The 27,405-nt window shown below is 37.1% G+C and overlaps 1 protein-coding gene across 7 annotated transcripts in view; it reads right to left on the bottom strand.

Moving 5' to 3' along the window:
- The window catches only part of tcf4 (transcription factor 4), a 207,484-nt gene that overhangs the window by 80,369 nt on the left and 99,710 nt on the right, over positions 1 to 27,405 (bottom strand). For all 7 annotated transcript variants that reach the window (XR_016090848.1, XR_016090849.1, XM_088911566.1 and 4 more), the window contains 3 exons: positions 21,907 to 21,968; positions 4,441 to 4,573; positions 2,995 to 3,044 (listed from right to left, as the gene is read on the bottom strand). Coding sequence is in view for 5 of the 7 variants with exons in the window: in XM_088911566.1 (XP_088767692.1) it covers positions 2,995 to 3,044; positions 4,441 to 4,573; positions 21,907 to 21,968 (245 nt within the window). In the remaining 2 variants the exon portion in view is untranslated. The remainder of the gene's footprint in view (positions 1 to 2,994; positions 3,045 to 4,440; positions 4,574 to 21,906; positions 21,969 to 27,405) is intronic.

Raw genomic sequence — 27,405 nt, 5'->3', positions numbered from 1 at the left:
ATCTAAAAAAGATACAAAAGGAACTGTGAAACAAAAAAAACCCACAAGTAAAAGTGACAAGTGTACCGCAATATTATTTAAACGACTCTTCAAACCACAGTGACAGTAATGCAGTTTTTGTTTTGCATGCTGCGACAAAAATTGTCAACATACAGCATTTATCCTGCATTATAACATATGTGATAAGAAAAGGCCAATGTAGAAAAAAAAACATTTACAAGAGAAACTGCACTCCGCCTAATGTGAACTAATTTCCTTTTGATTACCACATTATTTCAAGGTTTCCCTGAAGTGACAGGATAATTGTAGTTTAAGTAAATTAACTTTGCAAACATTTTGGCTTACAATAGAATGGTTTGTGAACTAGGAAAATGATTTAAAGGAGAAAAAAGTAACAAGGGGCTTTGTTTCAAATGACAACAGCATGTCAGGAAGATCAGACATGGCAGACATTCTGTCCTAATATCCAAAATTTAATATTGTGTTCAACGTTTTAGGTCTCTGTTCTAGAAAGTGACACCAAAGATAAAACACAAGGCTTCATATGAGACATTTTTTCAAATCCTGCTGCAAAATGTCTATAGTTTAGAAAGACACAATTCTTGAGCCAAGAATGGCAGAAACTGCACTAAGGTCCACATACTCCTTGTCCTAGGTCCTACAGATGTAAATCTATATATTTCTGTCCTCACTGTATAGGTCATGTACTGTAGCTGCTTACTAGCACCTCCTCAACTACAGTAAAAGCATTTTTTACCCCTATTGTGAATATAGCCTTTATATATAGAGCTGATATGTAAAGGTGAATCAATTTGAAAGAATCCTATTTCTCTGTAAAATAATTTTAACCTGTTTCACAAATAAATAGTGGCATGATTTTACATTAACTTAGGTCAGTGTGAGTGAAAAAAAAATGCCATATCAAAAATTTCTTTGCTGCCTTAAAATAATTACATCTTTTTAAAAAATAATTTCTGAAATACTTAATTTATTGATAACATTTCTGCTATTATTTTTGTCCATGGTGAAAAGTAAAGCCTGCTGTTATTAGCAATGCAAGTTCAACTTGGAAAAAACACATATGATCTAGTAATGTTGGCCACTGGTCTCTAAATCATTTTAAAAATAACTAAATACAATTCATGATATTTTACTTTCTGTAATTAAACTTACATAAAATAACCAGTGCTTTCCAGTAAGATTGATAAAGGAGCCAGTATACGACATTGCAAAATTAAAGCCAAAGCAGAATTATATTTCATATTCAATTAATAAGTACTTAATTTAAATGAACAAGTTAATTCAGACAAAAAGCACAACCAGATGTATTTTCAACTTATAAAATGTTATTTACTTTGCTTTAAATATTAAAATGAAGAAAACTCTGATTTTATCCCCTAAAATTCATCCTAATGTTTTATTGATTTGAGTTTCTTCAACATGAATGAATCATTTCTAATGGTTGATTTTACTTTTCAATTCTTTTTTTAAAATTTAATTTTAGATTAATTTGTACAGTTTAATTATTATACTCAGAAAGCTTTAACACGCCATTCAAAATAAATACAAAAATGTTTTCATAAAATGTGTTTCTTACAATGTTAAGAAGCTTACTGACACCAAATAAAATAACAGCTTCTAAGAATCAAATGCAATAAAACAATGTCAAAACCTTGCTTTTATTGCCCACCTGCTAAGTTTAAAACGGGATAAATTGATTAGTTTCCAAAAACACCAAATTGCAATCAAGGGTGTTTATGAACGTCCAAATATGTCAAATTTAAAATTTAAAAAGATAAAGCCTACATACGCATGTGCATAGGGAATTTAGAGATCCCAAGAGCCCAAGATGTTACTCTTGGTAATGCTGAAGAGATGTAGTTATCTTGCTCTGGTTAGCCAGCAATGATATTCATGCTACATCACAGGCCAGAATACTTATGTCCAGTAGATGAGAATGGTGTACATTTTAAAGCCTTCCCCAAGAAACACACAAATGCACATGTTATTTCTGAAGGTCTGGATTTCGTGGCATATACAAAACAAACAGAAACACAACTTCAAATCAAACCCAGCCACTTTGGACGTTAAACAGCCAACACAAAGCTGGATTAGGAGAGGGAACCGGGCTCATCTATAACAATCACTTTCGTAAAATCCCCACCATCGTCGAGTAAAACTGTGATGCAAGCTTATGATCTAAATCCGAGGATTACAGCTAGCCCACTCCGATGGTTGCCACAGTTATAGCGAAATTAATAAATAAAAATAAACAAACACATAAACTAGCCGCTCATGTGATGTGATTAAAGTGGATTCCAGATATTAGTGTCACAAAGCCAACTGGTTCCATCCAGTTTCCATTGCAAAGACAAATGTAACCAGCTTTTGGCGCTGAAGGTCAACTTTACTCATTTATTTAAATTTCTTTCGGCCTAACATTAAGGTCGATATTCGATGACACTGGAACAATGACCGAAGATAACTGATCAAATTCACTGCACAAAACAAGCTGGACTGGTGCTTATTTTTTTATTCAGAGTTGCGTATTTTCTATGGATTTTGTTTGCGTGGGTTCACGAGCGCGTGTGGAACAGAGGACAATAAACAAGCAAGCCGCGCCACGGCACAGCTCAACACAAACCACAGTCTGACTCTGCAGCCGCTAACGAAGTTAAAGATATCCAACATCACTTAGTTCAATGACAATGGGTGCACTGTACTCCAGCTGTACTTGTGATCGAGCAGATAAAGGTGAAAGTGGTTTTAAAATCTGACACCACTGTTATACAAGGAATAATTTATTTTTAAGGCAAAGACCCTATTTTCAATCATTTAAATTCTCTAGAATTTCCGCTTTTATCATCCACATTGTTTGAAGTGGCCGCACTGATAAAATAAGCCAAGTGACAGTGCCGTAGAATGTACTCAATGAATATCTGACATGAATAATACCAGAATGAACAAGTGAAATAATAAAAACATTAAACTTACTGAGGATGGCAAACCTGGGGGAACTTTCCGGACTTTCTTTGTCTGGACCTCTGAATAGGAAAAAAAAAAAGGCAATTACGAAGAATGATTTATAAGGGGCAAGTTGCTGGTGTTTATTCAACTCTGGGGTACACATGGCTGTACAAAGCTGTTAAAAATGCAAAGCAAAATACAGGCAGCATGGTGAGCAAGGACATAAGGATAAAAACGATACTGGCAAGTCTCACTTATTACAGACAAAGGCAGGCTGAAGTCAAACAGAGCAAGAATGTAAAAAAAAACAGAGAATATCTTTGCTCTTTATTATCCAAAGAAATTTATTGTTTCTTTTTAGCAGAACCTTTTTCGAACTATTTCATCAGAACAAAAAACGATTGAAAGTTTCTTATTGCTACATTGGGAAAAGAAGGAAGAACTTGCCGTTTTTACTTTCAATGAAAAGGAATGTAAAACTGCTCTGAAAGCCCCTCAAGGCTGTCATATCAAGGCCTGTTTTTTTCTTTCAGAATCCTGTTCAGGCACACAGTAGCTGGAGAGCCCCTTATATCGGAAGAGCTTTTTGACTAAAACAGGAAATATGAGGACTGCAAATGTTCAAAAGGAAGTCTTAACTAAAAATTGATGCAACATTTGAAAGGTTTTCAGTTACTTCACCATAAATGAGTATTTTATGTGGGATTATAATGTATTCTCCGGCTCCATAAAATCAAGCTTAAAAATAAGAAAAAAAAAACATTATATGTAAAACTTAGTATTAATGAATTTATTCACATTAAATGGAATCATTACAAAACAGTATTTATTTCACAAAAGAAAGTAGAAAATGTTACAAATGAGATGGGGCTTTAAAAGTACATTTCGTGCGATCTACAGTACTAATCTACAGTACCTCAAGGAAAATTAAAAATGCAGTGCAACAATGCTATATACAGTATGAGGAATAAAATCTGTAAATATGATTTAATTTGATAATATAAAGAAACTGCTTTTAATAGCACACTTTTGAAAATACTCAGAGTATGTAGTTCATGAAATCTATCTATAGATGAGTATTAGTGAATTTGTGAATACAAACATATGTAGTACTAAAATAAAATATATGTAGTATTAGTAACATTTAGAACCAACGTCTTTTCCCAGCACAGACATAATTGGTAAAGATGAGTATCTGGAGTTAACAAACACAACAGGAAAATGAAGAACAACAGCAAATCCAGATTGTTAGGAAAGGTTTTATAAGGATTGTGTAGCTGTACACTTAGTTTGCTGAATGGCAGAAGGTTATAACAACTCCCAGGGCACCGACTCTGAAATTGTCTTCAGTGTGTACCTGACTAAAGGTCTCTGGTCAGCTACAAGCCTGCTCTGGAGGGCAGCAGGGGATACGGTACGTGGGAAAGGAGAAGGGTGAAGAGCTAAATGCAGCTTGGAAGCCCCAGAGCTCACCCATTGAGTCGCTGTGCAGTGGTCTCCGCCGCGGATTATTACTGGAGTAGTGCTGATAATACTGCGAGCCTGGCTTCGTAGGTGAAATAGCCCCCGGACTGCCCAAGCCCATCTCTCCTCCCAGGAGGCTCGGCTGAAAACACAAGACAAACATACATGAGCCTCGAGAAAAAAAAAACAACCAGAATGATTCTGACCTTCCCAAGTGTCCTCACAAGCTTTACAAGTGTATTTCCAAGAACAGGAGAAGTGTGACTACACAGACACGTGCATCTAAATAATTATACAAATACATTTAAAAATGTTTATTTTTGTTTAAAGCAAGCTAAAATAAATCCCACAATTCTTATTTAATTTTCTTATAAAACACAGTAAACACAAACATTTCAATACATTCACATTTTTTTCTTTCTATTTTTAATATACAAAAAAAGGTCATACTGAATTTTGTGTAATTTATAGAGACAGTACCCTCCAAATTCTTGAAGTGGTCACTGCACATACTGTATCTCATAGACATTCACCTATATTTATTCCATACTACTGTAAGAAATTTCTTTAATTTTTGGTCCAATTCCCCCACACCAAGGAAGATGATGTAAAATCTCACTAAAGGACTCTTGTCTTTTAATGTAAAACAAAAAAGCACTGCTACATAAACAACACGTTCAGTTCTTACATTTACTGACATTTAGTTCTTACATTGTAGTAAAAGAAAACACGCTTTGCTGATCCACTAAAATACCTGCAAATCTGGAATCTGACAGCACGGTGTAAAATATTTTGCTTGACTGGGCTGCCTTTCTTTATTGTGAAAGTACACTTACCCACAGCGAGCATATCTCCTGATTAAACTTTGCACAGAAAACATTGTTCTCTTAATTAAGTTAAATTATTCAGCAACTAAAAGTGCATGTTGGTTCGTTAATTTCTGTAAAAGTGCCGGACTTTTCCCTGCAGAGGACTGGCTCGAGAGTCTGAACGAAGTGAGAGGGAGAGAGGAAAAGTAAAATTCCAACTTTATCGATACTTCAAGTTAACTTCCAGCTACTGAACTAATTAGTGTAGTTGATAAAGTACAGAAAGTGTTTTCCCTAATCTAAATTCTAATCACTGTGCCGCTCACAACAGACTTAGTAATGCTTCACTAGAACACCATTCACATGCAAAATACCTTAAATAGGCCAATTACAACTCGGCTCCTGTTCCCCTGTTAACCCACTGAGAGCTGAAGAATTTCACAAGCCTTTCGCATGATAAAACAAAGCCTCCTTGTCTTAAATAAAGTCAGTTTTTTTGTATTTTTTTAAGGGAGATGAAGGGGGGCAGGCGGTTGTGGTGGTGGCAGTGGTGGGTAAAGACGTCTGCTGAAACAAAGTGGCACATCTTCTATAATGAATCTTTTCAGGACCAAGTCGCCCGGCAACTCTGTAATAAAATTCTCATGCCGCTCCTCTGCCCAATTTCAGAGCTGACTAGTTGTCCCCAGCTGGCAGCCACTAGAAATATTAACAAAGATAAATGACAAACACCTGAACAGCAAAAACACCCCATGAAGGATTAAGACTCAAATGTTGATATTAATAACAGCGGTATGCCTACTTGGGCACAAAATGATGATTAGAAAACGAGAGGACATTAAGGTAATGGCAATAATGCAAAACAGAAAAGTACCCAGAAAAAAAAAAGTTGCTCTCCAGCTAATGGTTGTTTAGATTGACTTAACAAGTCTTACTCAAAATCCTGTTAACCCTTAAGTCTCTTTCAAGAGAAAAAAAACAACAACAACCAGATGCCCTAGCAGAAAAAATTAACACTGGAGAAGGGAGTTTTAATTATACTGTATAACAGGGGGAAAGATCAAATAGAAGCACTAGCAGTTCAAGCTTTGTCGTTTGCTTTAATAGCGTCGCAGGTCAGGAAAACTCCTTTTCAGTCGCTTGGTGACCTCTGGTTTAGTCTATCAAAGGAATAAGGCTGAAAAAAACACTCCTGCATCAGTGGAAGCTATTTGAACACTAAAAGGAGGAAAGATTTCATTCTGCAAATACAAGAGGCTAATAAAACTCCTTAGCATTCCAAGATTGGATCAGTCCACTTGATGTCCAACACAGCCACACATTTTCACGTGCTTTAAAAGCCTGATTCCAAAGAGAATTTCTCACATTGTGGAGCAGAATTTCCCAGTCCTCTTCCTATTAGATTTCAGCAATACTAGAAATGGGCAGCTGTGATTTACTGCCAGGGAAACCCCATTAATGTGAAAGAGGATAAAGCTTTCACTGTACACTTAAGATGTCGGTATGATGCCTAGTACCTGTCCTTTTCCTAAGAATGCTGAAATCAATTAAACTAATGATTATTATACTTTCTATCACTCAGGACAAGTAAGGCTTCAGTGCCACCAGGAGGAGAGGTACATGTATCTCACATTCACCCCATAGTGTCTGTGGCCATACTGTATAGATACACTATAAGCTTTTCACCTTTTATCTCGCCTACTGTTTGTCAATAATTTTTTAGTGTTTCCAAACACTGGTGTACATTCGGTAAAGCACAACTGCTGTAGGATGGGCATTTGTCATGCAAAACTCTGTCAGTCAATTTTCGGTGAAACAGTGACTCCTGCAATTTGCACTTACTAGCTTGCAACGATTTTAATGAGTGGTGTGTGTTTCCTCCAACTGGCACTAAACACCTGAAAGGCACTGTGGAGACAGCTGGGTATGTGATAGAACAAATCCATAGGTTCTCCTTCTCCTGGTGCAATATAGGTGATGCAGGTATTTGGCTGAGTCCAAAAAATTGGCAATACCATAACAAAACATTATTAGGCAGCAGTTTGGGGTAGTGGTTAGGGCTCGAGGCTCATAACAGGAAGACTGTTGATTCACATTCCAGGTGGGGCACTTCTGTCATACCAATCAACAAGGCACTTCATGCAGATTGCTACAGTAAAATGCCCAACTGTGCAATTGGATACAAATATAAGCGGCATCTTGCCCTTTTTTCTGAGCTTTTAAGGGCCTGGCCAGATGTTCTTTTTCACCGACGTGATGGCGTTTTTAAAAATTATTTCCAGAAATTTCAATTGGGAAACGACAACTGTTAATCAAGATGGCTCGATGGACATAAGCATCATACTAGGACAGGTAGGATAAGGACTGTGGATGATTTCCTCCAAAACACGCACTCGTCAGAGGAATGCACCACTCTTCAAGCTGCATGTTTCCCCAGTGCCAACCGGAGAGTTAGCACACCACAAGGAGAAGTGATGGCGGCTCTCATTGGCAACAGCGTAAGCTCACAGTTACCTCGACTGTACGGCCAGCAGAGGACGCTTATTCAAACCCACACAATCCCATTGATGTTTGATCCCAATTATTTGCCATTAATCTGGGGAACCTTCCATAGAGTTTGCTACTGGGATGTCCCAGACTTAAATAATTAATTTCTAGACTGAAAGTTTCAACTTGTGACATTGGGACTGATATGGACTGATGTGCATTAGGACTGAGTTTCAGATCTGTACAACTTTACCATGTGCCCATTACACAAACAAACCAACACACCAAAAACACAGTTGTGAAAGAAACCAATTACAACCTCAGCAGTTTAAAAAGACAGATACGGCTGCTTATGGAAATATGGTGACATGCGATGACTTTACCAGCTATGCTGCCACAGTGGGGGGGGGAATAAAAGAAAAATACTCTGTTCCAGTCAGTCACACAGTTCAACCATCTGATCCTCTCTTTCTGAAATATAGCTGAGCTTTTCGTTCTGCTATCACAGAAGATGGGTTTTACTGGTAAACAAGTCAAATAATTTTCTGCGCCTAGATAAATAAAAGAGAGAATGCATTGAAAGGCAAGCAGTATATCACAATCATATTGAACTCCTTTACATTTTAATGAGAAGCTTAAGTTAACCCAGCCAACAAAGTGATTTTTACCCCGAGATGACACTTCACATGTCCCAGTCTGCTGCACTGAGAGAGTAATTTACTACACTTCCCACACTGACTGTTACTTAATGTCTTCCAAAATGCGTATGCATTTTCTCTTTTCATAGGAAATAACCCTGAAATGTGTTTCTTTTGTTTTGTTTCATACTTTAACTACTGGACAAAGTTATGACCTTTATAACGATGTAAGTATAGTATATTCCAAAAAGGACATATAACATTGTATTACACTTGCATGCTATACAGCATTTATAATCAAATGTGTGAGCTCTGGAGTACTCTCGAAAGGAGAAGGACAGTGGAACAATGGAAACAGGGACAGCCAAGGACAATTCCAGGTTAATGCACACCAGTGTCCTGCTGCCCCAGAGTCTCTGAACTACACAGATCAGCCACCACAATTGCTCTACCAGTCCATATATGGTATAGATCTCAGCTGCCCAACTGTAATATTGTCTTAAGTTCATTTAAGATTCTATTAATTCTCAACAGAACTGTAAACATCATTTAATCTGCTAAGCAGCCAAAGAATTAATGCATCCAGGACTAATGAGCTGCATTTTCCTGTTTTTGCTCCAATTCCACTTTGACAACTTTGAAACACTCACCTCACAGGCCTTCCTGGCTTGATACTGTGTACGAGTGCCAAAGTCATGGGAATTTTGGATTTTGTTGATATCAGCCCAGTAATATGAAGATATCACTTAATCCCTCCAATTTACAGGAGAAAGCTATTTCATGACATGTTATGGTCCAGTTCCTGTCAGAACACTTGTCTTTCTGTTTGCACTCACACTAGCAAAATGGTCCTTCTACTTCAAAAATGTAAATATGAAGAAAGTATGTCAAATATTTATTACAACGAATTTTAGTTTTTGTTGTACCAAAGACGAATAAATACACAGTTACTTCATGGTAAAAATTCTGTGATTATTTTTTCTCTCCAAAATTCTGTTGTAGTCATAACTGTTCTTTAAACAATAAATCAGTATTAACCATCTTAATTTAGTATTTTACAAATAATATTAAAGTCCCTGTAAATGAGAAGAAACCATTTGGCCCATCCTGCTTGTTTGGCAGCTAATTGATCCCAGAATATCTTCCAGATGTTTCTCCCAGGGATCCCACAGAGTTAGTTTCAGCACTATGGCTGAGTAGTTTGTTTCAGGCACCTGCAGCTCTTTGCGTAAGCAGGTCTACATATTCATTTTGAAATGTATGTTCTCTCACAGTACTTTGTACTTTTGGCCCTTAGTCCTTCTTTCATTTTTGATTTTGAAGTAGACACCTTGGGTTGAGTTTACCTCAGAGTCCCCATGTACTCTAATCTCCCCTGTTCAAGTCTAAAGACCTTTCTGACCATTTATCGTACATATTACCCCATGATTTTTTTGCTATGATTTATTACCACGGTAGTGTGGTACTATTTTACTATTCTAATCTGTCAGCAGTGGAGATTGAGCCCCTGTAACCTGAAACCTGTCCATCTATAATGTCCTTTCTAGACAACAACTATACCTTGCTGCCTTGATTTGCATACTTTTTCAGGGCAGTGATGCTCATTTTGCAACAGGGTAACCAATATCACATAATATTCCTAATGAGGCTTTTACAGTACACTATACAATTAGAATTAAACTTGCCTCTGTTTAAGCAGAACACTATTTATGCAAGCATGTTATTGGTCTTTCTGCCTCTTCCTTGAATTGCTGATTCAAGTAAGATGAGATACAGCATCAACATATAGGCACCTACATTTTTCATAGGGAATTTGTTCAGGTTCAACCCATTTAATATTGTGGAAACAGCATGTAGCACTTCCCACTGGTGCACATTAAATTCCTTTTGCAAAGAGTACATACTTATTGCATGTCCGAATCTCACTGCATTTCTTTTACCTGCTTCTATATCATTTGCAAAACCACCGGTTTTGTATCATGTGCAAACCTAGTGGGTTTATAATTTTTACAGAAGAGCAGCATGCCTAATACAGATCCCTGTGGTACTAAACAAGATATTTCACTCTTAGTTGAGGCTTTAGACTTCATTATTTCACTGTTAAAATCCCTTTGTAGTTTCCATTCAATGGTATAAACACCAAACACAAAATAGCGTACAAAACTAAAACTCAGAAAAAAGAAAAAACATATTTTGATAGTACACACAATAAAAAACAATCTGGTAAGAAAAATTTAGCACAGGTCTAGACAACAAAACCAACTGCAATAAAACAATAAAAGGCAGTTCTTCGGTAGGTGCTAAGCTGAAGCTGTAGCAGCACAGAAGTAAGGTCCATAATGTGCACTGATAGGTCTAAGAAAGCAAAAAGTGCACAGTATCCATTAAGTTCTTTACACATCTGTGACAATACATTTAGGTTCAACAGATACAACTGACTCCTTAACTGCAATTTCATCACTCTGTGGCACAAGGAAAACTTCAGGTTTGTAAGGGTTTCATATTGCAAATGTGTATATAGTTAAACCATATATAATCCTAAGGGGATTTAGCTTTAGGACTGCCTGTGAAAAATCATGAAGTGTGGCTACAGTTTGAATCACACCATTTCTCAATCTTAATTTTTTAGGAAACGGTTTGCACCTGAGCATCCGCGCCAGTCTCTCACATAAGGGGAATTGGGATGCACAGGAAAGAGCAATTAATAAAAATGAAGTGCTGGCACTGCAGTGCGCACCTGTACATCAGCTACAGCTGACTCAGAAACTGTATAAAAATATCCAAGCGACCCAAAGCAGTTTCCTGCTTCCAGCCACTCACAGAAAACAGCAGCCAACAAAAGAACAATGTTTATTGCTTTTAAGGACTATCCTCTCCTCCTGCTATGTCACCCGTTTGCTCTGGCACAAGAGAAGGGTCAGGAAGTGTGATTTGGAGACCTCGGTATGAACTGTAGGGAAGTGGGTGCTTTGTGGAGACACTGAGCAATGGGGGAATGAGATCATGGCGAAACAGTTCAGTGTTTAGAAAGAATCCTCTGTTTCACATGTACTGTAAACTCCAACTCTTAAGATAGCATTTTAAGCTGGTCAATGCATAGAGAACCATCATTGCTTAATGATACTACCATGCCACACTGTACAAACTGTACAAATCTTTTGAGTTTATGAAAGTTTATTATCACATTTTCCAACGATCTCAGGACTGTTATTTAACAGAAACACTGTGTAAGATTACCAAACATTTGGTCACACTTTAGCTTAGGGGTTGCATATTGGTACTTTATAAATATAGTGAGCCAGTTGTAAAATATACATCTAAAGTATTATAGATGGAACAAGCTACCTCCTGTAAATTTCCCTGGAGTTAAGTGGCATTGGTCAGGTATGATCAGGATTAGAGTTCTGTTACTAACATGCAATTAACCTAAAGCAGACATTGGTTCTATCATTACTACCTGTTAAATTTTGATCAATGATCTTTGCAACTCCTAATCAAACATATTTCCAAAAATGTCAGGGAATCCAACAATGCCACTGGTGTTTATTTTTATTGCAAAATAAAGCGGAACCAGAAATAAAGCAGAAAGCAAAACCTGAAAAAAAAACCTTTAGAGAGCCGTTGCGATTTTCACATTAACCCCTGAAAATGAATGCCCAAACTTTCAGCTTGATTTATTATTTCTGTGTATCACGGCTGGAGATATGGGGATGAAATGGACATATGAAAATCTGTAAGGATATCAATTTCCAGGAAATGTTTCTGGTTGTGTAATACAAGTCAACAAAAAAAACATTTGGGGATTTCAAGTACATGCTTAGAAAATCCTTTATGTCAGACAACAGGTTTATTCTCTACACTAAAAAGGCAATGTTTAGAATTCTCATTCACTTACTGGTGACATACATTTGCTCTTACACTTCTCAGAGGTAATGAAATGAAACTTGAAAGGTTTGGCCCTTGTAAGACCTGAGGCCTGCAGTCAAAACAGAACAAAAGTCCGGAACAGTGTGATGACACAGGTAATCACTAAAAAAATGAAGATCATAGCAACACTCAGTCTGACTTGCTCGCTCACAATACACATTACCTTTAGTCTCAGTCATTCATAAAACAAGCTCACTAAAAAGAGCACAAAGATGAAAAGGAGCTCTTTAGTGTACTCCAACTCAAAACAAACAACAAAAGCCCAGCACAGTACTGAATCATCACATAAATCTTTTTTTTGAACATGTCCTAAATGAAATTTGGAGTTTGACAATAATTAACAAGTCACTTTATGCTGCAGCTGCTGATTTGGGGTGTTACTGCTGACCGTGATGTACATACCACGCATAACCATATATCTGAAATCTCACTGTTGAGATTGCTCCTCACAGCAATTCAGACCAAGACCTAGCTCTTGACTCAAATGAAATACTTGTCAAGCGCAATAGATGAAGTGCTCTTATAAGAGACTTTTATAAGATGTAAAGATCAGTGGATCCCAGCCCGCTCGTCACTGCCTCATGCTCAGGTGAGTTGACAATCGAAATGGTAATGTCAGGTAGTGCACAATAAAGAAAAAAAACAGACAAAACAAAAGTGAGGCTAGGTTCTGCTCCCTAAATATCCTTAACAAACAACTGAAACTCCTGGTAATACTACACCGACATCACTGCGGATGCACTGCAACACATCAGGAATCATTTAATGACAGAGCCACCAGCAAGCATCCGAGAAGTAGAAAGGATGACAGCTCTACAAAGCAACCCTCAAAGACAGACTCTGACAGCTCTGTTCTGTTCTCTATCTACTGACAGCTGCTCATACTGCAAAATGGGAGACTGCTGTTTGATGCAGCACTATCCAGAGGGAAAGGGTTAACGCAGACATCCATAATACTTTTAACGTCAATCTCACCCTGATTTAAACATTCACGGAACACCGACGAACAACAGGTTTACAAGACTTGCGGCGCACAAGCAGAATGCAGTAACCCTCACTTGATATGAAACAGAAATAAACTACGCAGCATCAAAACTTGACTTACTGTGTGTATGTGTATCCATTTCTTTATATATAAGCAACACACATACATAAAGGTATTATGATTAATAGTAATAAAAAAGAATCTGCCTGTTTGAGTTGGCAGATGTGTCTAAATTATTACAGGCCCTCTCATGGGAATGCATACAGAGGATCTTCAAACTAGAAAACAGCTGTTGAAAATTAACATTATACCACACACATGTTCTTGAAATAAATAAATAAAAGCATCCTAACAATATCGAGCTTGTGTACCCCACTCAGCTGCCATACACTTGTAACAGTGATAAAAAATTGTTTGTGAATGAGCATATGTAACCATAAATTCATCTTGCTCACCAAACATCTAGAAACAGAACCTATTTACTAATTAATAACATATAGTTTGAGGTTTCATTCATAGGTCACAGAATATAGTATATTATGTAATGTACTTTATATTATATATTTAATATACTTTATTATTTATAAATATTTTTAAACTGGATAACAGCAATACAATAAATAATGTATTATATTTACCTACATTAGCAATGCCTTATAACTTTGATTATCTATCACCGTTTATTTTATTTGTCACGTAAAGGATCTTCAAACAGATGTCAAATTTCATTCTTAATTTTTATTTGAATACCTTAAGTCCAGTAAGTGTTTGGTAATAATGTCAGAAAATATGAGATGTCAAGATTTATCATTTCTGTGAAACAAAACTCTCAAAAGGGGGATAGTAAAGATGTGCATGAGTGTGTGAAAAAGTTAGAGCACTGACAATCCCCCATTCATTTTTACAGCACCATATTTTTCAGAAAGCTAATTTCAGAGATAAGTGTTTAATAAAGGCATTCATCAAAAACTAGGCCGATTTTTCAAACCTTACATTCCTTATCATTTCAAAATCAGCGTTGCATGACCATATTTTAGCTATCATCATTCAGAACCAGCAGTTCTGTCATTGATGTTTATGCTGTACCTTAGCAAATACAAGGTTTTGATCTCAAACAGCAGCAAAGATAGATTTATGTTGTATAAATGTGTATTATTACATATCTATCAATTTATTGCAATAAAAGTGTTCATGATATAATAATATTATACCAAAAACACAAACATTAATAGAATACATTTTGTTACATAATGCGATGCCAATGTTGAGATTATAACAAAGAGAAACCAAACATGTTCAGGTCCATCTCTACAATCAAATCCCTTTAGAGCTCAACTGATTGCTGGCCAGTCTATTACTGTCAAAACAGGAGATCTCACTGTAGCGTACTGCTGTAGGTTCTCTACTGAGATTTTTATATACCGATATTACACTTCTAAAAGCTAGCTGCAAGGATAAATTCTAAAGCCAGCTCAGAGTTAGCTTAGAGGCCAGTGCAGCCTTAAATAATTCCTGACTTCCCTTTCACATTTACACATGGAAAAAAGTGAAAGAATTTGCATGTGCAAATTAATCATAGAAACTGCATAAATAAAATAAATACTTTGAGACTCCATTAAACAGATTAAAAGCTTAAGTCTGATGGGAGCGTAGATGGCACATCTTAGACAAAAAACCCTGCTTCAGACCTAAAACTGGGACACATTCCACCTTTCAGCAGGACAATGACACAAAGCGCAAGGCCAGAGCTACACTAGAGTGGCTTAAGAACAACAAAGTGAATGTCCTTGAGTGGCCCAGTCAAAGTCCTGTTTTGAATCCTATTGAGAATCTACACAGATTTGAAAACTGCTATCTATAAGCGATCCCCAAGCAAAACTGAGAGAGGTTGAGCAAATCTGCCCGGAGGAATGGGCACAAATTGCACTGAGCTGCTATGCAAACTTGGTACAGACTTACCCCAAATTTCTTGTGGCCATAATTGTTCCCAAATTTTCTTCCACCAAATATTAAGTTCACAAGTCTGAATGCTTATGCAATCAAAATATTTCAGGTATTTTATAACTTATCTTGCCCTAGTCCCCATTTAAGTATTCACTTTTTGAATAAAAAAAATAAGTTTTAAAAACATGCATCATTCTGGGACCCTATTTACAAGGCACTAAATTTTAAATGTTTCAACTTCACAAACTACAGTGGCTCCCCATTCAAGCTGGAGAGACCCCAGTGAGGCCTTGTGAAAAGGTGATTGCTCAAGGCTTTGAAGGCACAGGCTCAGATCCCTGCTATAACTCCATAGCAACAAGGCCCTTCTGGTCTGAATCGGAGAGTGAGTGGGATTACTTGAGCTTCTTCAGAAAAAAACAGATGTAGCCATCAACACTACTAATTAACAGGCTATATTACAAACAGCAACTACATACAGCATCAACAGGAATTACGTAGTCCTACATTTCCCATTGTGTTGATATAATACTTCTTAAATTCCAATGTGGCAAAAGAAATAAAACACTGGAATTTATATATTATGGAAAACACTGTGTTTATACATTAATTTAAAAATGTTTGTAGGTTTCTACTGTATAGTAGATTTTTTGTCAGGTCTGTTCTTGTATCATATCAGTGGGCACAATTTTCTATCATTTTAATATCATTCATGTGGTCAGAGAGGCATGGGTATTGACTTAATCGTGCCTCCAGAAAACTTAAATGTTGCACCTTTTTTTTCTTGGAATACATCTCCATTACGAATCATTGCACGATCACAATTCCAAAAGCACAGTGCAGATAGATGTCCCATACAGCACACAAAGAAATGAACAGTTCAGTTTCTCTAAGAGTAGATTACAATGATACCAAGTACACAACCGATCCACCTAAATATTAAAAAATGGGAAGGCAATCTTGATCTTTGTCACTTGATAAATGGAAATACTTCACCTGACTTGCCTTTCTGCAATCACTGTAGTCTTGAGAGATGATAGAAAAAGATTCTTGTTCTAATCTGCTAATGGAGCAAAAAAAATCAGTACAAATATTTCAGGAAGTCATACATCTGTTTGTCAAAATTAAAGCTTTTCTTTCATACTGAGACAATGTTCCCAGTATAAGGCCAAGTGGGCTTGCATTTCCTCCTAGCGCTCTATTGGATAGGAGCAGAAGCCAATGAAAAGCAGGGCTTCTCTCACTACAGCCATCACTGTACTCTGTGGGGAGGCAGGATGTTGTGAGCCTTCCCCTTCTCGTGCCAGTGCCTTTTGCCTTGACCCTTCCCAGTAACTAGATACACTGCAGCTAACCACCACAGGAACTGAAGACTTTACACTGGGGAAGAGCACTGGGAGGCTGCCCAGGCCTCCTACCCTCCACACTGACAATCACATTCCAAAGATGTTTCCGCCACAGAGGAATGGCTATAAATTTCTTTGGTGTTGACTCCTGTCCAGATCGACAACACACAATCGGCAGCATGCAAACTGCTGGCTTTTGACCTGATGCCACACATTCTGCAAACCCACCCCACTGCACAGAATACCTCATGTTTTATTTTCAATACCAAAGTGATTTTACGTAACCTTGGAACTTACGCAGACTGATTAGAGAATCAGTAATCCTCTTTCGCTCTACTTCGGAAGCTCAAAATAAATAAAAAAAAAACAAGAAGGGAAAAAAGTGAAGCTGATCGGCTACCCTACGTAAAAGACTGATAATAAGATCTTTTAAAAAGTGTCCTGTATTAATGTTCAGACAGCCAATCTTTTTTTTTTAATCCATTGCAGGCCACTGTATTAAGATATCAAAGCTGGTGTAGGGGTCTAATAAAATATTGATTTAGAAAATAGGTGGTGAGGATAGCAACTGCATGAATGTTTGATCACCATAAGCACATTCCCATGAGGCAGATAATGCCAAGCATTTGCCAGCTTACTGATTATATATAAAAAAAAAGAAACAGGCTTGGTAATGAAAACGTAAAAGAAGGGCCTGAAAGTGTCGAAGTCCTGCCCCGAGCAGGCAGCTTCGGCACACTCCCCACAGTGCACTGAGCTGACAGAACAGAAGAGCATTCAGGTTAATAATCCCACCTCCCACGAGAGAAACCCACCGCCACAAAATGGAAGATGAAAACACCTTTTAACTTGTGAACGGAAGTAAGACTTTCTTCACAGTTGGGTAAAATTTGCGCACGCGGTTGCATCACTTCCAAAAAAAGGTATTCAAATTTATACAAAATGGGAAAGCCGCACAGTCCCAGGACCCAAACGGCAACAGAGTATTCCCCCAGTGATACGAGAATTAAAGAAAACTGTTAACAGACGCTACCTGCCAAGAAGCTAAAACACTACTTAATGACACTGAGACTCAGAAGAAGATGAGGAATGCCTTAGTGTGATGAAAATGCATTAGACAGTTGTGTTTTTTTACTGTTCTAAGGTCTAAATGAAATATGATAATTTGATCAAAATGAAATTCAGCTCCCATGTAGCTTGTACAGTTTTTGTAAGTTGGCCTTCATGCGTACAGCACACCGGGCCATTAGGAACATTAAACTGAATGGATAAATAAGTATGTCAGCTGAATTCAGTCTCCTTGTTCCATGTCAAAATTTCCTAAGATGCACATTAAAAACCTCAGAATTAATTCTAATAAATGAAATTATCATTAAACATGCCAAACCAATTAGCAGGCACAAATTCTGCCTTATGAAGGAAAGCAGATGAAGTTAAAGGAGTGCTAGAGGAATTACAGCAACACTGAGGTCAGCTGATGCTGAAGCACAATTGCGTGTTTTTGCAGCATCGTAATGGAAATATACACTTGCTCAGTGTATATTTTTCTTTTGAATTCTCTTTATTTTTCCTGCTTACGCAGGCTGTTCTTCAGAGCATTCTGCTGGTAGCCGGCTGGCCTTGACTCCCAGCCAAATGTATTTCAGTCACAAAAATAAACAATAAATCATAGTGCACTGGCATTCACAGTTCCCCAAGTCACCAAAAGGAACAAAAATAAAATCCTTTGTACGAGGTAAAGTGTATATCGATATGCTTTTTGAAATATGTTTTAATGGCATATCTTATAAAAAGCGCAATTTGCTGGGATTTATTGAAATTAAACTTTTTGGAAGCCAGAAAGAGACTAAACATGAGATGTGACAGCAGAAAAGTAAAGTGTTTTCCAACAACATTTTTTTTTCCGCTTAAACTAAACCTTGAAGTCATTACTGTAGACCTGCATGAGCAGTCGCACCAGTCTCCTGACTTCCGACGGTTTGAAAGAGATCAGCCGGCCGCAAGTGGCAGGCAACACTGCTCCCACCTTCACATATAATTCCGAATTTTGGCAGCAGTTGTTTTCTTAGGATTAGGCCTCTATGGCATCTCCTGCTGCTCCGTGTCTTTACAGTAGACAGTTTCAGCCTATTGCTCTGGTGGGTGGCTTGCTTCTTCCCTCAGTGGTCTGGGAGCTCCCTGGCATGTAGGGGCGAGGCAGGCTCTAGTCAAGATCAGCTGAAGGTCAAGAGGGACCCCCGTGCCCCCAGCCTCTCTTGCCAAAGACCTGTGAATCCCACCTTCCTCTAGAAACAACCAATACAACGTAGAACGCCTGTCAGAACGAACAAAGACGCGTGCTTAAATCTGGCTCAATTCGATATTCCAAACAACCAAAATTATATAATGTCAAATTCCTTCTCGCCAGTACACAGTCCCAAAGCTTTGTAGAGAAGACTATTAATAAAGCATCCCAGAAATAGCCAAAACAACAGTAAGCATTTTGGATTTCTGTAAGGTTTTCCACTCTAATTTGAGACATACTTACGATTGATAAGTGCTGGGGTTTTTTTCCTGATGATTTCAAATATCTTGAGAATGAATTCTAAATATGTGAGTTTTTCCCACCGGGTAAAAAAAAACAATCCCAGAGTAAGGTCTGTACTTGCTCACTCATCTGTGTGCAATTTGTTTACAGAGCTTCTATCAAATTTCTGCTCACCACTACGAACTACAAGGGTTCAAAGGCCTGAACCACTTTCTTCTAAGCGAACATTGTCACTGACGAGTGTCCACTTCCTCCTAAAAAGGCCTCACAGAGGGTTTGCAGTATAACAGGGTGTGTGCTAGGGCAGAGTGAGTCAGTTTGTTATTCACTCTTTGGTACAGCATGTGGTTTATAGTACAAGGTATCATCTTTGTCAAAACCACATTTGAAGCCTGTGACCTCTCAGTCCCTTTAAATGTAAATGTCACCGAGGTCATTTCTTTGCTCAAGGTCATTCACATCGTCATTGGCTGTGGAATGACACCTAAGGCAGTACACACTTTCAGAGAAACAGCTGTATCCTTTTAAAAATAGTGGAGTCTTTTATTTCAGGGTATTTTAGGTGAATCCAGATAATGTTTGTAGTCACATTAAACCACAGGAGTTCAGGCTCTGGATATTAAACTACACTTAGCAGTGATAGCTTATTGTGCACTGAATACAATCAACTGAAAGTAACAGTAAAAACCTCAGGTGAATTAATGGCATTCTAAGAAGAGCTGACAACACAACTCCTTTATCAAATGTGATAAATACAGTAAGTAAAGGTTATTAAATGTAATCTAGTAAACTAAATGAATTGGTGAAGAAGAGTTTTTTTTTCCAAATAGTGAGTTGATAACTTCAACATAACATAACTGCAAAGAGAAACTTTGAGAATTATAAGCACCAAGAAACACAAGTGCTTTATTTTATGCATTGAAAAATTACAACTGCAGAAAAAAAGGGAATAAGTGTACAGGTTTCACAGCAGTTTGTGACCCATATTATGTAATATGCTGGAAATATTTAAGATTTTATATTTATATTTAATGAGGTCTGAAAATTGGGCACTGCTGGTCCAACATTACATAACACGTTTGTCACCTACTGCTCTGGCCTTTATTTTTTCATTTTTAATTCCCAGGCTCTTGGCTGATATGCTAGAATTCTCTCCATAAGGAATATACTGTCAATTCTGTTGTGGCTAGGGACTATGTTCCTTAATTCCTAATTCCTGAATGAAAAATACATCTAACAAAATACATCTATGCCAAGATGTTATGATATATTTTGGTCCATTATGATATTCTTATTGTATAGGGCTAGCACATTGATTATACCCTCAAAAGACCCTGAAAGTATGGTGTAAAAATATAACAGAAGGTCATGCTTGCAAGATGGACCAGAAATTGGGGTAAATGAGGTAAAACACCGTCTGTCAAGTCCTGCTCTGATGAAAGCTCTGTGCTTCAGAAAGAAAGCATTTCTGTAAAAGTAGAGCCAGAAGACTCTGGAGAATGATTTCATATCAAAACCTCAGTGGAATTCCCACTGCACCGTAGATCTATGTTTTTCGTTAGACATATCCCGTATAGTTACGTCAATCATACAAATGTGCCTGTCCTTTGATGGCTCTGTCTTGTCAGCTGTCAAAAGAGATTAATTTCAAAGCATGATAATTTTTCATAAATGACAAGAACCTTTGGCCTTCAGACTTCATTTCACACAATGGAAACACACTGTACCCTTTCCTGAGACAAGAAGAGGTTTTCTTCTAAACTTCCCTCACAGTGACTTACTGCTGACGTTTCACCTTCCCTAGTTTCACCAAGTGGAATATACTAGCGTCCAAAACATTTAGAATCCAATAAGAGGACACACAAGGACGAGCTGGAGGTGATTTTCAAAACTTAATCCCTGAAAACCAAGCTTTTTAAAATCAATATTATGAGATCAGCATTACAAACATTTTAATCACAAATCTGTGAACACAAAAAAAAACATTCTTGTCAGCAGCAAGGAAAGAGAAGTTGTAATTGTAATTTGTTATTTTAGCATATTTGCCTACTTTTAAAAGAACTGCAAATCCAGTTATTATACATAATTAATGAGTTTGCATTGTTCTGGCATTTTATTTTGCCTGAAATCATGTACAAGATGTAAAACTCTAACAAGGCACAAACAAGCAGATTTACTGTTTTCCAACTCCCCAAATACAGGAAAAAAATTATCATTTCTGAAATAAAAAAAAATCAATTAAGTTTCTGAGTCCCCATTAAAGAGGACTTGACTTCTACAGCACAGCCCCTCATGGCATAATAAAGAGCCTACATCTGGAGTTTAAAGTCATTCATTGCCATTGAAATGATGAAGCCAAGATATTATTTTCATCACCATACTATACATAATTTCTTATGTCCACTTTTCATACCTGATACACAAACTATATTACATCAGCCATCTGACGAATGTGACATGAACCAAAAGCATGGAAAGATGGCTATTAATTTGCTCCTAAGGATATCGAGAGATAGTTCAAACACATGAAAGAGGAACAGAACTCAAAAGTACCAATGTACGCGGATAAGTAGAAATGTGGCTGCATTCATGCTACATGGAGTTCTGCACCGTGGTGATAAATATGAAGGCAAAGACATTTTTAACCTCCTCTCCCATTAACTTTAACAAAAGTCTGAACACGGACACTTCTTGTAATGTAAGAAAAGTAAAATTGAAAAGAAAAAAATCCTGTTGAACATATCTGACGTTTCTGTCTGGCACTGACACTTATCTGTCACTGCCAGATTCGGATTTAAATCATATTGCTTACCTGGTGGCAACCTTGTAAGTTAGAATCTCTTCCGTACGAATAGGACCCTCTATCTGTTTTGCCTGGGAGAAAAAAAAAAATGAAACAATTAAGCCGCACTCACAAATAGTCAGTTCCCTTTGCCTTCTAATCCTAGGAAATGTTCTTTAACAAAGATATTACAGTACTGTAACGCATTTTCAAAAGTAATGAAGAGACAAAGGTGATGAATTAGAGCTCAAAAGCTAAAGGAAAATAATACAGAAAAGCATCTAAGAGCTTATTTTAACTTACACTAACAAAAGAAACAATATCCAATTATTTTCTTTACTGTTGCCCTACACAGATAGACCACAATTCTCACGTATTACAAGAATTCTTACATATACAGCCTAAAGTTCAAACATCCAAGCAATGTTTTTCAGCAAACAGTGATGGAACAACACAGTATTACAAATTCTGGAACACTGAATTATGTTTTTGTTCTACAGATTTGGAATAGTCAGTTGTATGAACTCATCAACCCTTTAACCAGGAAAGGAGAAAGATGACTGCATATATACCACTCCAACAAACACATACTTTCAATTTCATTTGATATTTGCTACTTACATTATAAGAACATAACGCAGATAAAGCACAAGAAAAAAAATGGTTACAAACAAAAAGAGGACATTTGGTAACTAGCACAGATCGTAGTAAGTACTTAACAGGACCAAAGATCTCATCTACCAATTTCGTGAAAATCCCAGAGTATCAACTTCAACAACATGGCTGGGTAGCTTGTTTTATACTTGGACATTTCTTTCAGAAAGGAACTGCCTCTTGTCCTGATTGAAAAGATAAAGGGTACTGGCTTCAATAATATGACTGGGCAGCTTGTTCCATACTCCCTACAGGAAGAGGCAGCACCAGTTACAGGAGAAGTGCAACTCTCAATGACATAACTGCAAGCTTACAGGCTCCTGAAACATCCCAAGACAAGGATACATTGTCCACCTCCAACCCACCCAACCCCAGAATTCCTAGACCAGCTGTTTGCTGCTGTTTTGAAGGGACGGGTTACACATGGCAAATGAAATAGCCCCGACTTTCAGCAAATCCCTTCACTGGTTGAGCTACTGTATGACAGAGGCCTCAACACAGTATTATTTTTCATGAAGAAATCACAGTGTAGGTTGTGCAAAATGCTGAAGACAACATCATAAAGGACAGGTGCTTAGGCCTTTGTTAAAACAATGAAAAAAACTCTGTAGTGCATTGAAACGTTATCCAGTGAGAAATTAGACTGAGGGAGGCTGTTGTTGTTAGGAAGCATGCTTAATGACTTATTAAAAACAGGATCCATGAACAATAGCAATTATGATGTATAGTTTCCTGAGGAAAAAAAATAAAAATACAGAATAGGATCATCATGCACCGCATGGTACGATGTAAGCTAAGTACTGCTACTCGCCTCTATTCCTGTGCTATCCTTTGCAATATAACACACACAATATCATCAGAGTGGTAGCTGCTAAATGTTAGTTTATTACTACAAGACATTAAGAAGCTCGAGTGCAACTAATAAGACATTAATCTCTAAATTAACTGTGCCAACTCTTAACTGTGTTGTGGATTTAAACCTTTTTTTTTACATTTGCCTTTTTACTAAACAAGCATCAGGGTTGTAAAGTACAAATTTCCCAGTGATCTCTTTTACTTCCTATAAGTAGGCTGGCTCATGTAACAATTCTTGCTCCAGAACAGCATAATCAGCAAGTCTTTGAATAAAAGAAAAAAAAAGTACAAATTTATTGTCTGCACCGTGCCTTGAAAAAGCACCCTTGCACCTTTTTCACATTTTTGTTGTTTTAAAACTTGCAGTCTTGACACTTTAAAGTAGCAATTAATATTTATGTATAGAAGCAGAGCAAAAAGCACAAACCCAAAGCAAAAAAAAACCATAAATATTAAAAAAGAAAGAAAAATGGAAAAGGTATGATTGCATAAGTATTCAAAACCTAAAAAAATGTGGCAAACCTAAATTAGTTTAGGTGCACAGAATTACTTGACTGAACAACACAATTAGCTGGGGGACCTCTGTCTGTGTGCCATAACAGTGGCTGACATGATTTCAGAATACACCTATCTCTGTGAGGTTCCTCAGTCAGGCAGTGAATTTCACATTTATTCAGATCTGTGTTAGTGTTTTGTATATCCTCATCTGGAATGGATAGCAGCCATGTCATCCTGAAACTGACAACTGGCAACCCACTGAAGCTCAGAAGGTGTGAGCCTGGCTAGGACTTGGTTGGGAGACCTCCTGGGAAAGACTAAGGTTGCTGCTGGAAGAGGTTAGTGGGGCCAGCAGGGGGGGCTCACCCTGCGGTCCATGTGGACCCTAATACCCCAGTATAGTGATGTCATCCAGGTGGATGCTGTACACTGGTGGTGGTGGAGGGGAGTCCCCATTACCTGTAAAGTGCTTTGAGGGGAGTGTCCAGGAAAGCGCTATACAAATGTAGGGAATTATATTCAGTGAAGAGAATGTAGAGAGAATAACATATTTGGTCAAAATGTCCTGTTACTTGTCAGAGTGTTCATGACTCCTTACTGTATACCTTAACAAGGGCTCCACAACGTGCAGATGCAAAACAACCCCAAAACAGTCCCCTAGACAGTGTTTCAGTGTTTTCACCATTGTTCCATCAAACATAATATTGATAAGCATGTCCATAACATAACACATCCATATTCATACGGGTGATGTCAAAAGGCAGTTTTTGACACTTTGTATCCTGGAGATGGCAGTTTGTTGTGCCTGCAAAATTATGGTTGCCTCCCAAACCACTCTGTGAGAAAGATATACTTGCACCCTCTTCTCATCTCTTGTTGCCACTATACCTCTAACCTTAAATGTCTTTATAATGGACACTACAGTGGTCCATACAGCTTTTTAATTATCCCTCAACTTCTGGAAGTTGACAATTTATATACAGGTCTCAATTTCTATGTGCCTTAAATTATGCATGTGACTACAACTGAATGTTTTCTAAGGATTAGCTCCTTATCTCAGGAGGCCTCCATATACTGTAGTTACTGTACAAAGGCTTCCAACGTACTTCCAAACAGCAGAATGTTACTGCAGATAACACAGTGAATAAAGGCTATCAGGAGCCATTTCAAAAATATTTGACTGGTTTAAAGCCAATGCTGTCCCATTTATTCAGTGTACTCCACAGGGTTCTGTTCTGGGACCTTTACTGTTTAGGATTCACATGTTGCTTCTTGGCTAGATTATTCTTCATCACAGACCTGGGTTTCGTGATAACATTCAGATGTACTTGTAGACCCAATCAATCAAATCAATCGAATGCTGCGGTTTCTGCATTTCACTGGTGGAGACGTAAGTTTCTTTAGCTTAACTGGTGACTAGACCGAGGTTATGCTCAGAAGCTCCATACACAAATTTTATAAAACCGATGGTTTCATTGTTGTTGCTGTCGATGCTTGCTGGAAGTTTGAAACCAAGGAGTTACTTTTGTGTAAGTCCTCAAATAATACATTATTAGTTATTATTATTTGAAGTGTGTCTGAAGAACATCACGAGGGTATATTTCTGGGTATATTTCTTTCACATAGGTAACAGTGCTTGGTTAAGACTCTTGGTCCATCTAAATCTGAGGTACTTATTTGAAATGTATTATTTTATCAATATTTGACAACTACAATAACTTTCCTAATGTGGTAATCTTCTAAAGTACTGAATAAGCTTCAGTAAACCAAGAATTCTGCTGCTCATCCGCTAAGTAAACATACTCTGCAATAACATCAGCATATAATTCCCATTCTCCGTAAATTGCATTGGCTCCCCGTGAAATTTATAGTGGACTTTGAGGTTCTTCTGCTCACATATAAGGCAGTGAATTGTCTAGCTCTAGATTATTTTAAAGATTTATTGCATGAGTACAGTCCAGCTCTCCATCCGAGACCTGATGATTAAGGCCTTCTTATTCTGCCAGGCACCACACAATGGGAGATAGAGCCTTTACACGCTCAGCACTGCATCTGTAAAACTAACTGTCCAAATCCATTTGAGTCTCTGCGACTGCTGACATTTTCTAAAGTCTCTTAAAAACCTATCTCTTTTTTTTTAAGTTCATTATAATTAATTTAGCTACACTCTTGGTTTCACATAGTTTGCTATGCTATTCTTTTCTCCACTTTCAGTTTCTGCTGTGTATTGTGTTTGATATTGTACAGTGCTTTGACTTTGCTGAAACGTGATCATAAATAAATTATACAATTCTGTTTTTCATTAATATAGTTGAAGTGAAGTATTATTATTGAATGGGCATGCTATATGGATGTCTTGTGAACATGAAAGCCACAAAAAAAACAAACACTTATTTAAAAGGGACATTTTTACCACAAATAATCCAAAATTCAGTCAACTTTCATTTTAACAATATTAATTTAATTGAACAATATTTAACTAATATGAAAGACTCATACAGCCACTTTGGCAAGTATATGTAGTAAGATGATCAGAACATTGTTACTGTTATGTATTTGATATTGATTGTACCTGATTAATTTTGAAATATAGTCCATGTGAACTATTACAGTGTGTGGCATAATGTTTTGTGTTTTTGTGTAGTGCTACAAGTACTTTAGCATATATACGTTTTCCTTTGCAATACATTTCTGAAATTACCCTACTTTTACCTTGAAATGCACACAACACAGCACCAAGAAAAACAAAATGTGTTTTGTAAAGTAAGAACGAAGTGCAAGAAAGAGTACATTTCCACAATATAAAAATACTAGTTACACAGAAAGAGGATACAGATTAATATCTGACTCAGACTAATATCTCTATTTCAATCTCAATTTTCATTCTACACACATTCCCGAGAATACATATTTGCACTTCAATAGGCTGATGTAGCTTTCAAAAATAATTTGTTAATAATCAAAAGCAGTTTTAATGTACTGTGTTTTTAATGCACAGCTTGTTGAGTAGGAATTTAAAAATATTTCATTTTCATAGACAGTGCTTAGCAAAAGTCCCAGAGTTATTTATCTAAATTAAAACTTAGTCCAGGATTAGTAATAATTTGAAATCACAGATTAAATTTAGTCTTTTTTGTTGAGTTACCTACAAACCCTACAAAATACAACTACAAGTACCAAAAGGGTGAAAAGGGGAAGACACATGACACATAAGTGTGGAGAATAAATTAATTCAGTGTTTCTTCTGTAGATTCAATTTCAGTTTTTAAAGTCTACATTTTCATGCACCCATGAAGAATAGAGTGAATTATAAATTAAAATTATTAAAGCATTTTTCATCCCAAAGTTTTCCTAAAGCCCAAAACATACACTGTCGGAACCATTCACTACTAAAATCCAGCATCCTTTTATGCACCAGCAGCCCCTTTATGGATTCAAGTAGAAAAGAGAGAAGTCAAACTGAATTTAAGGAGAACTTTATGGAGGGCAGATTGTGTGTATCCACAGTGAAGTAGGAAGCCA

This window comes from Atractosteus spatula, chromosome 3 (assembly GCF_055471065.1).
Source record: "Atractosteus spatula isolate fAtrSpa1 chromosome 3, fAtrSpa1.hap1, whole genome shotgun sequence".
Lineage (NCBI taxonomy): Eukaryota > Metazoa > Chordata > Actinopteri > Semionotiformes > Lepisosteidae > Atractosteus > Atractosteus spatula.
This window is presented reverse-complemented; position numbering and strand designations above follow the sequence as displayed.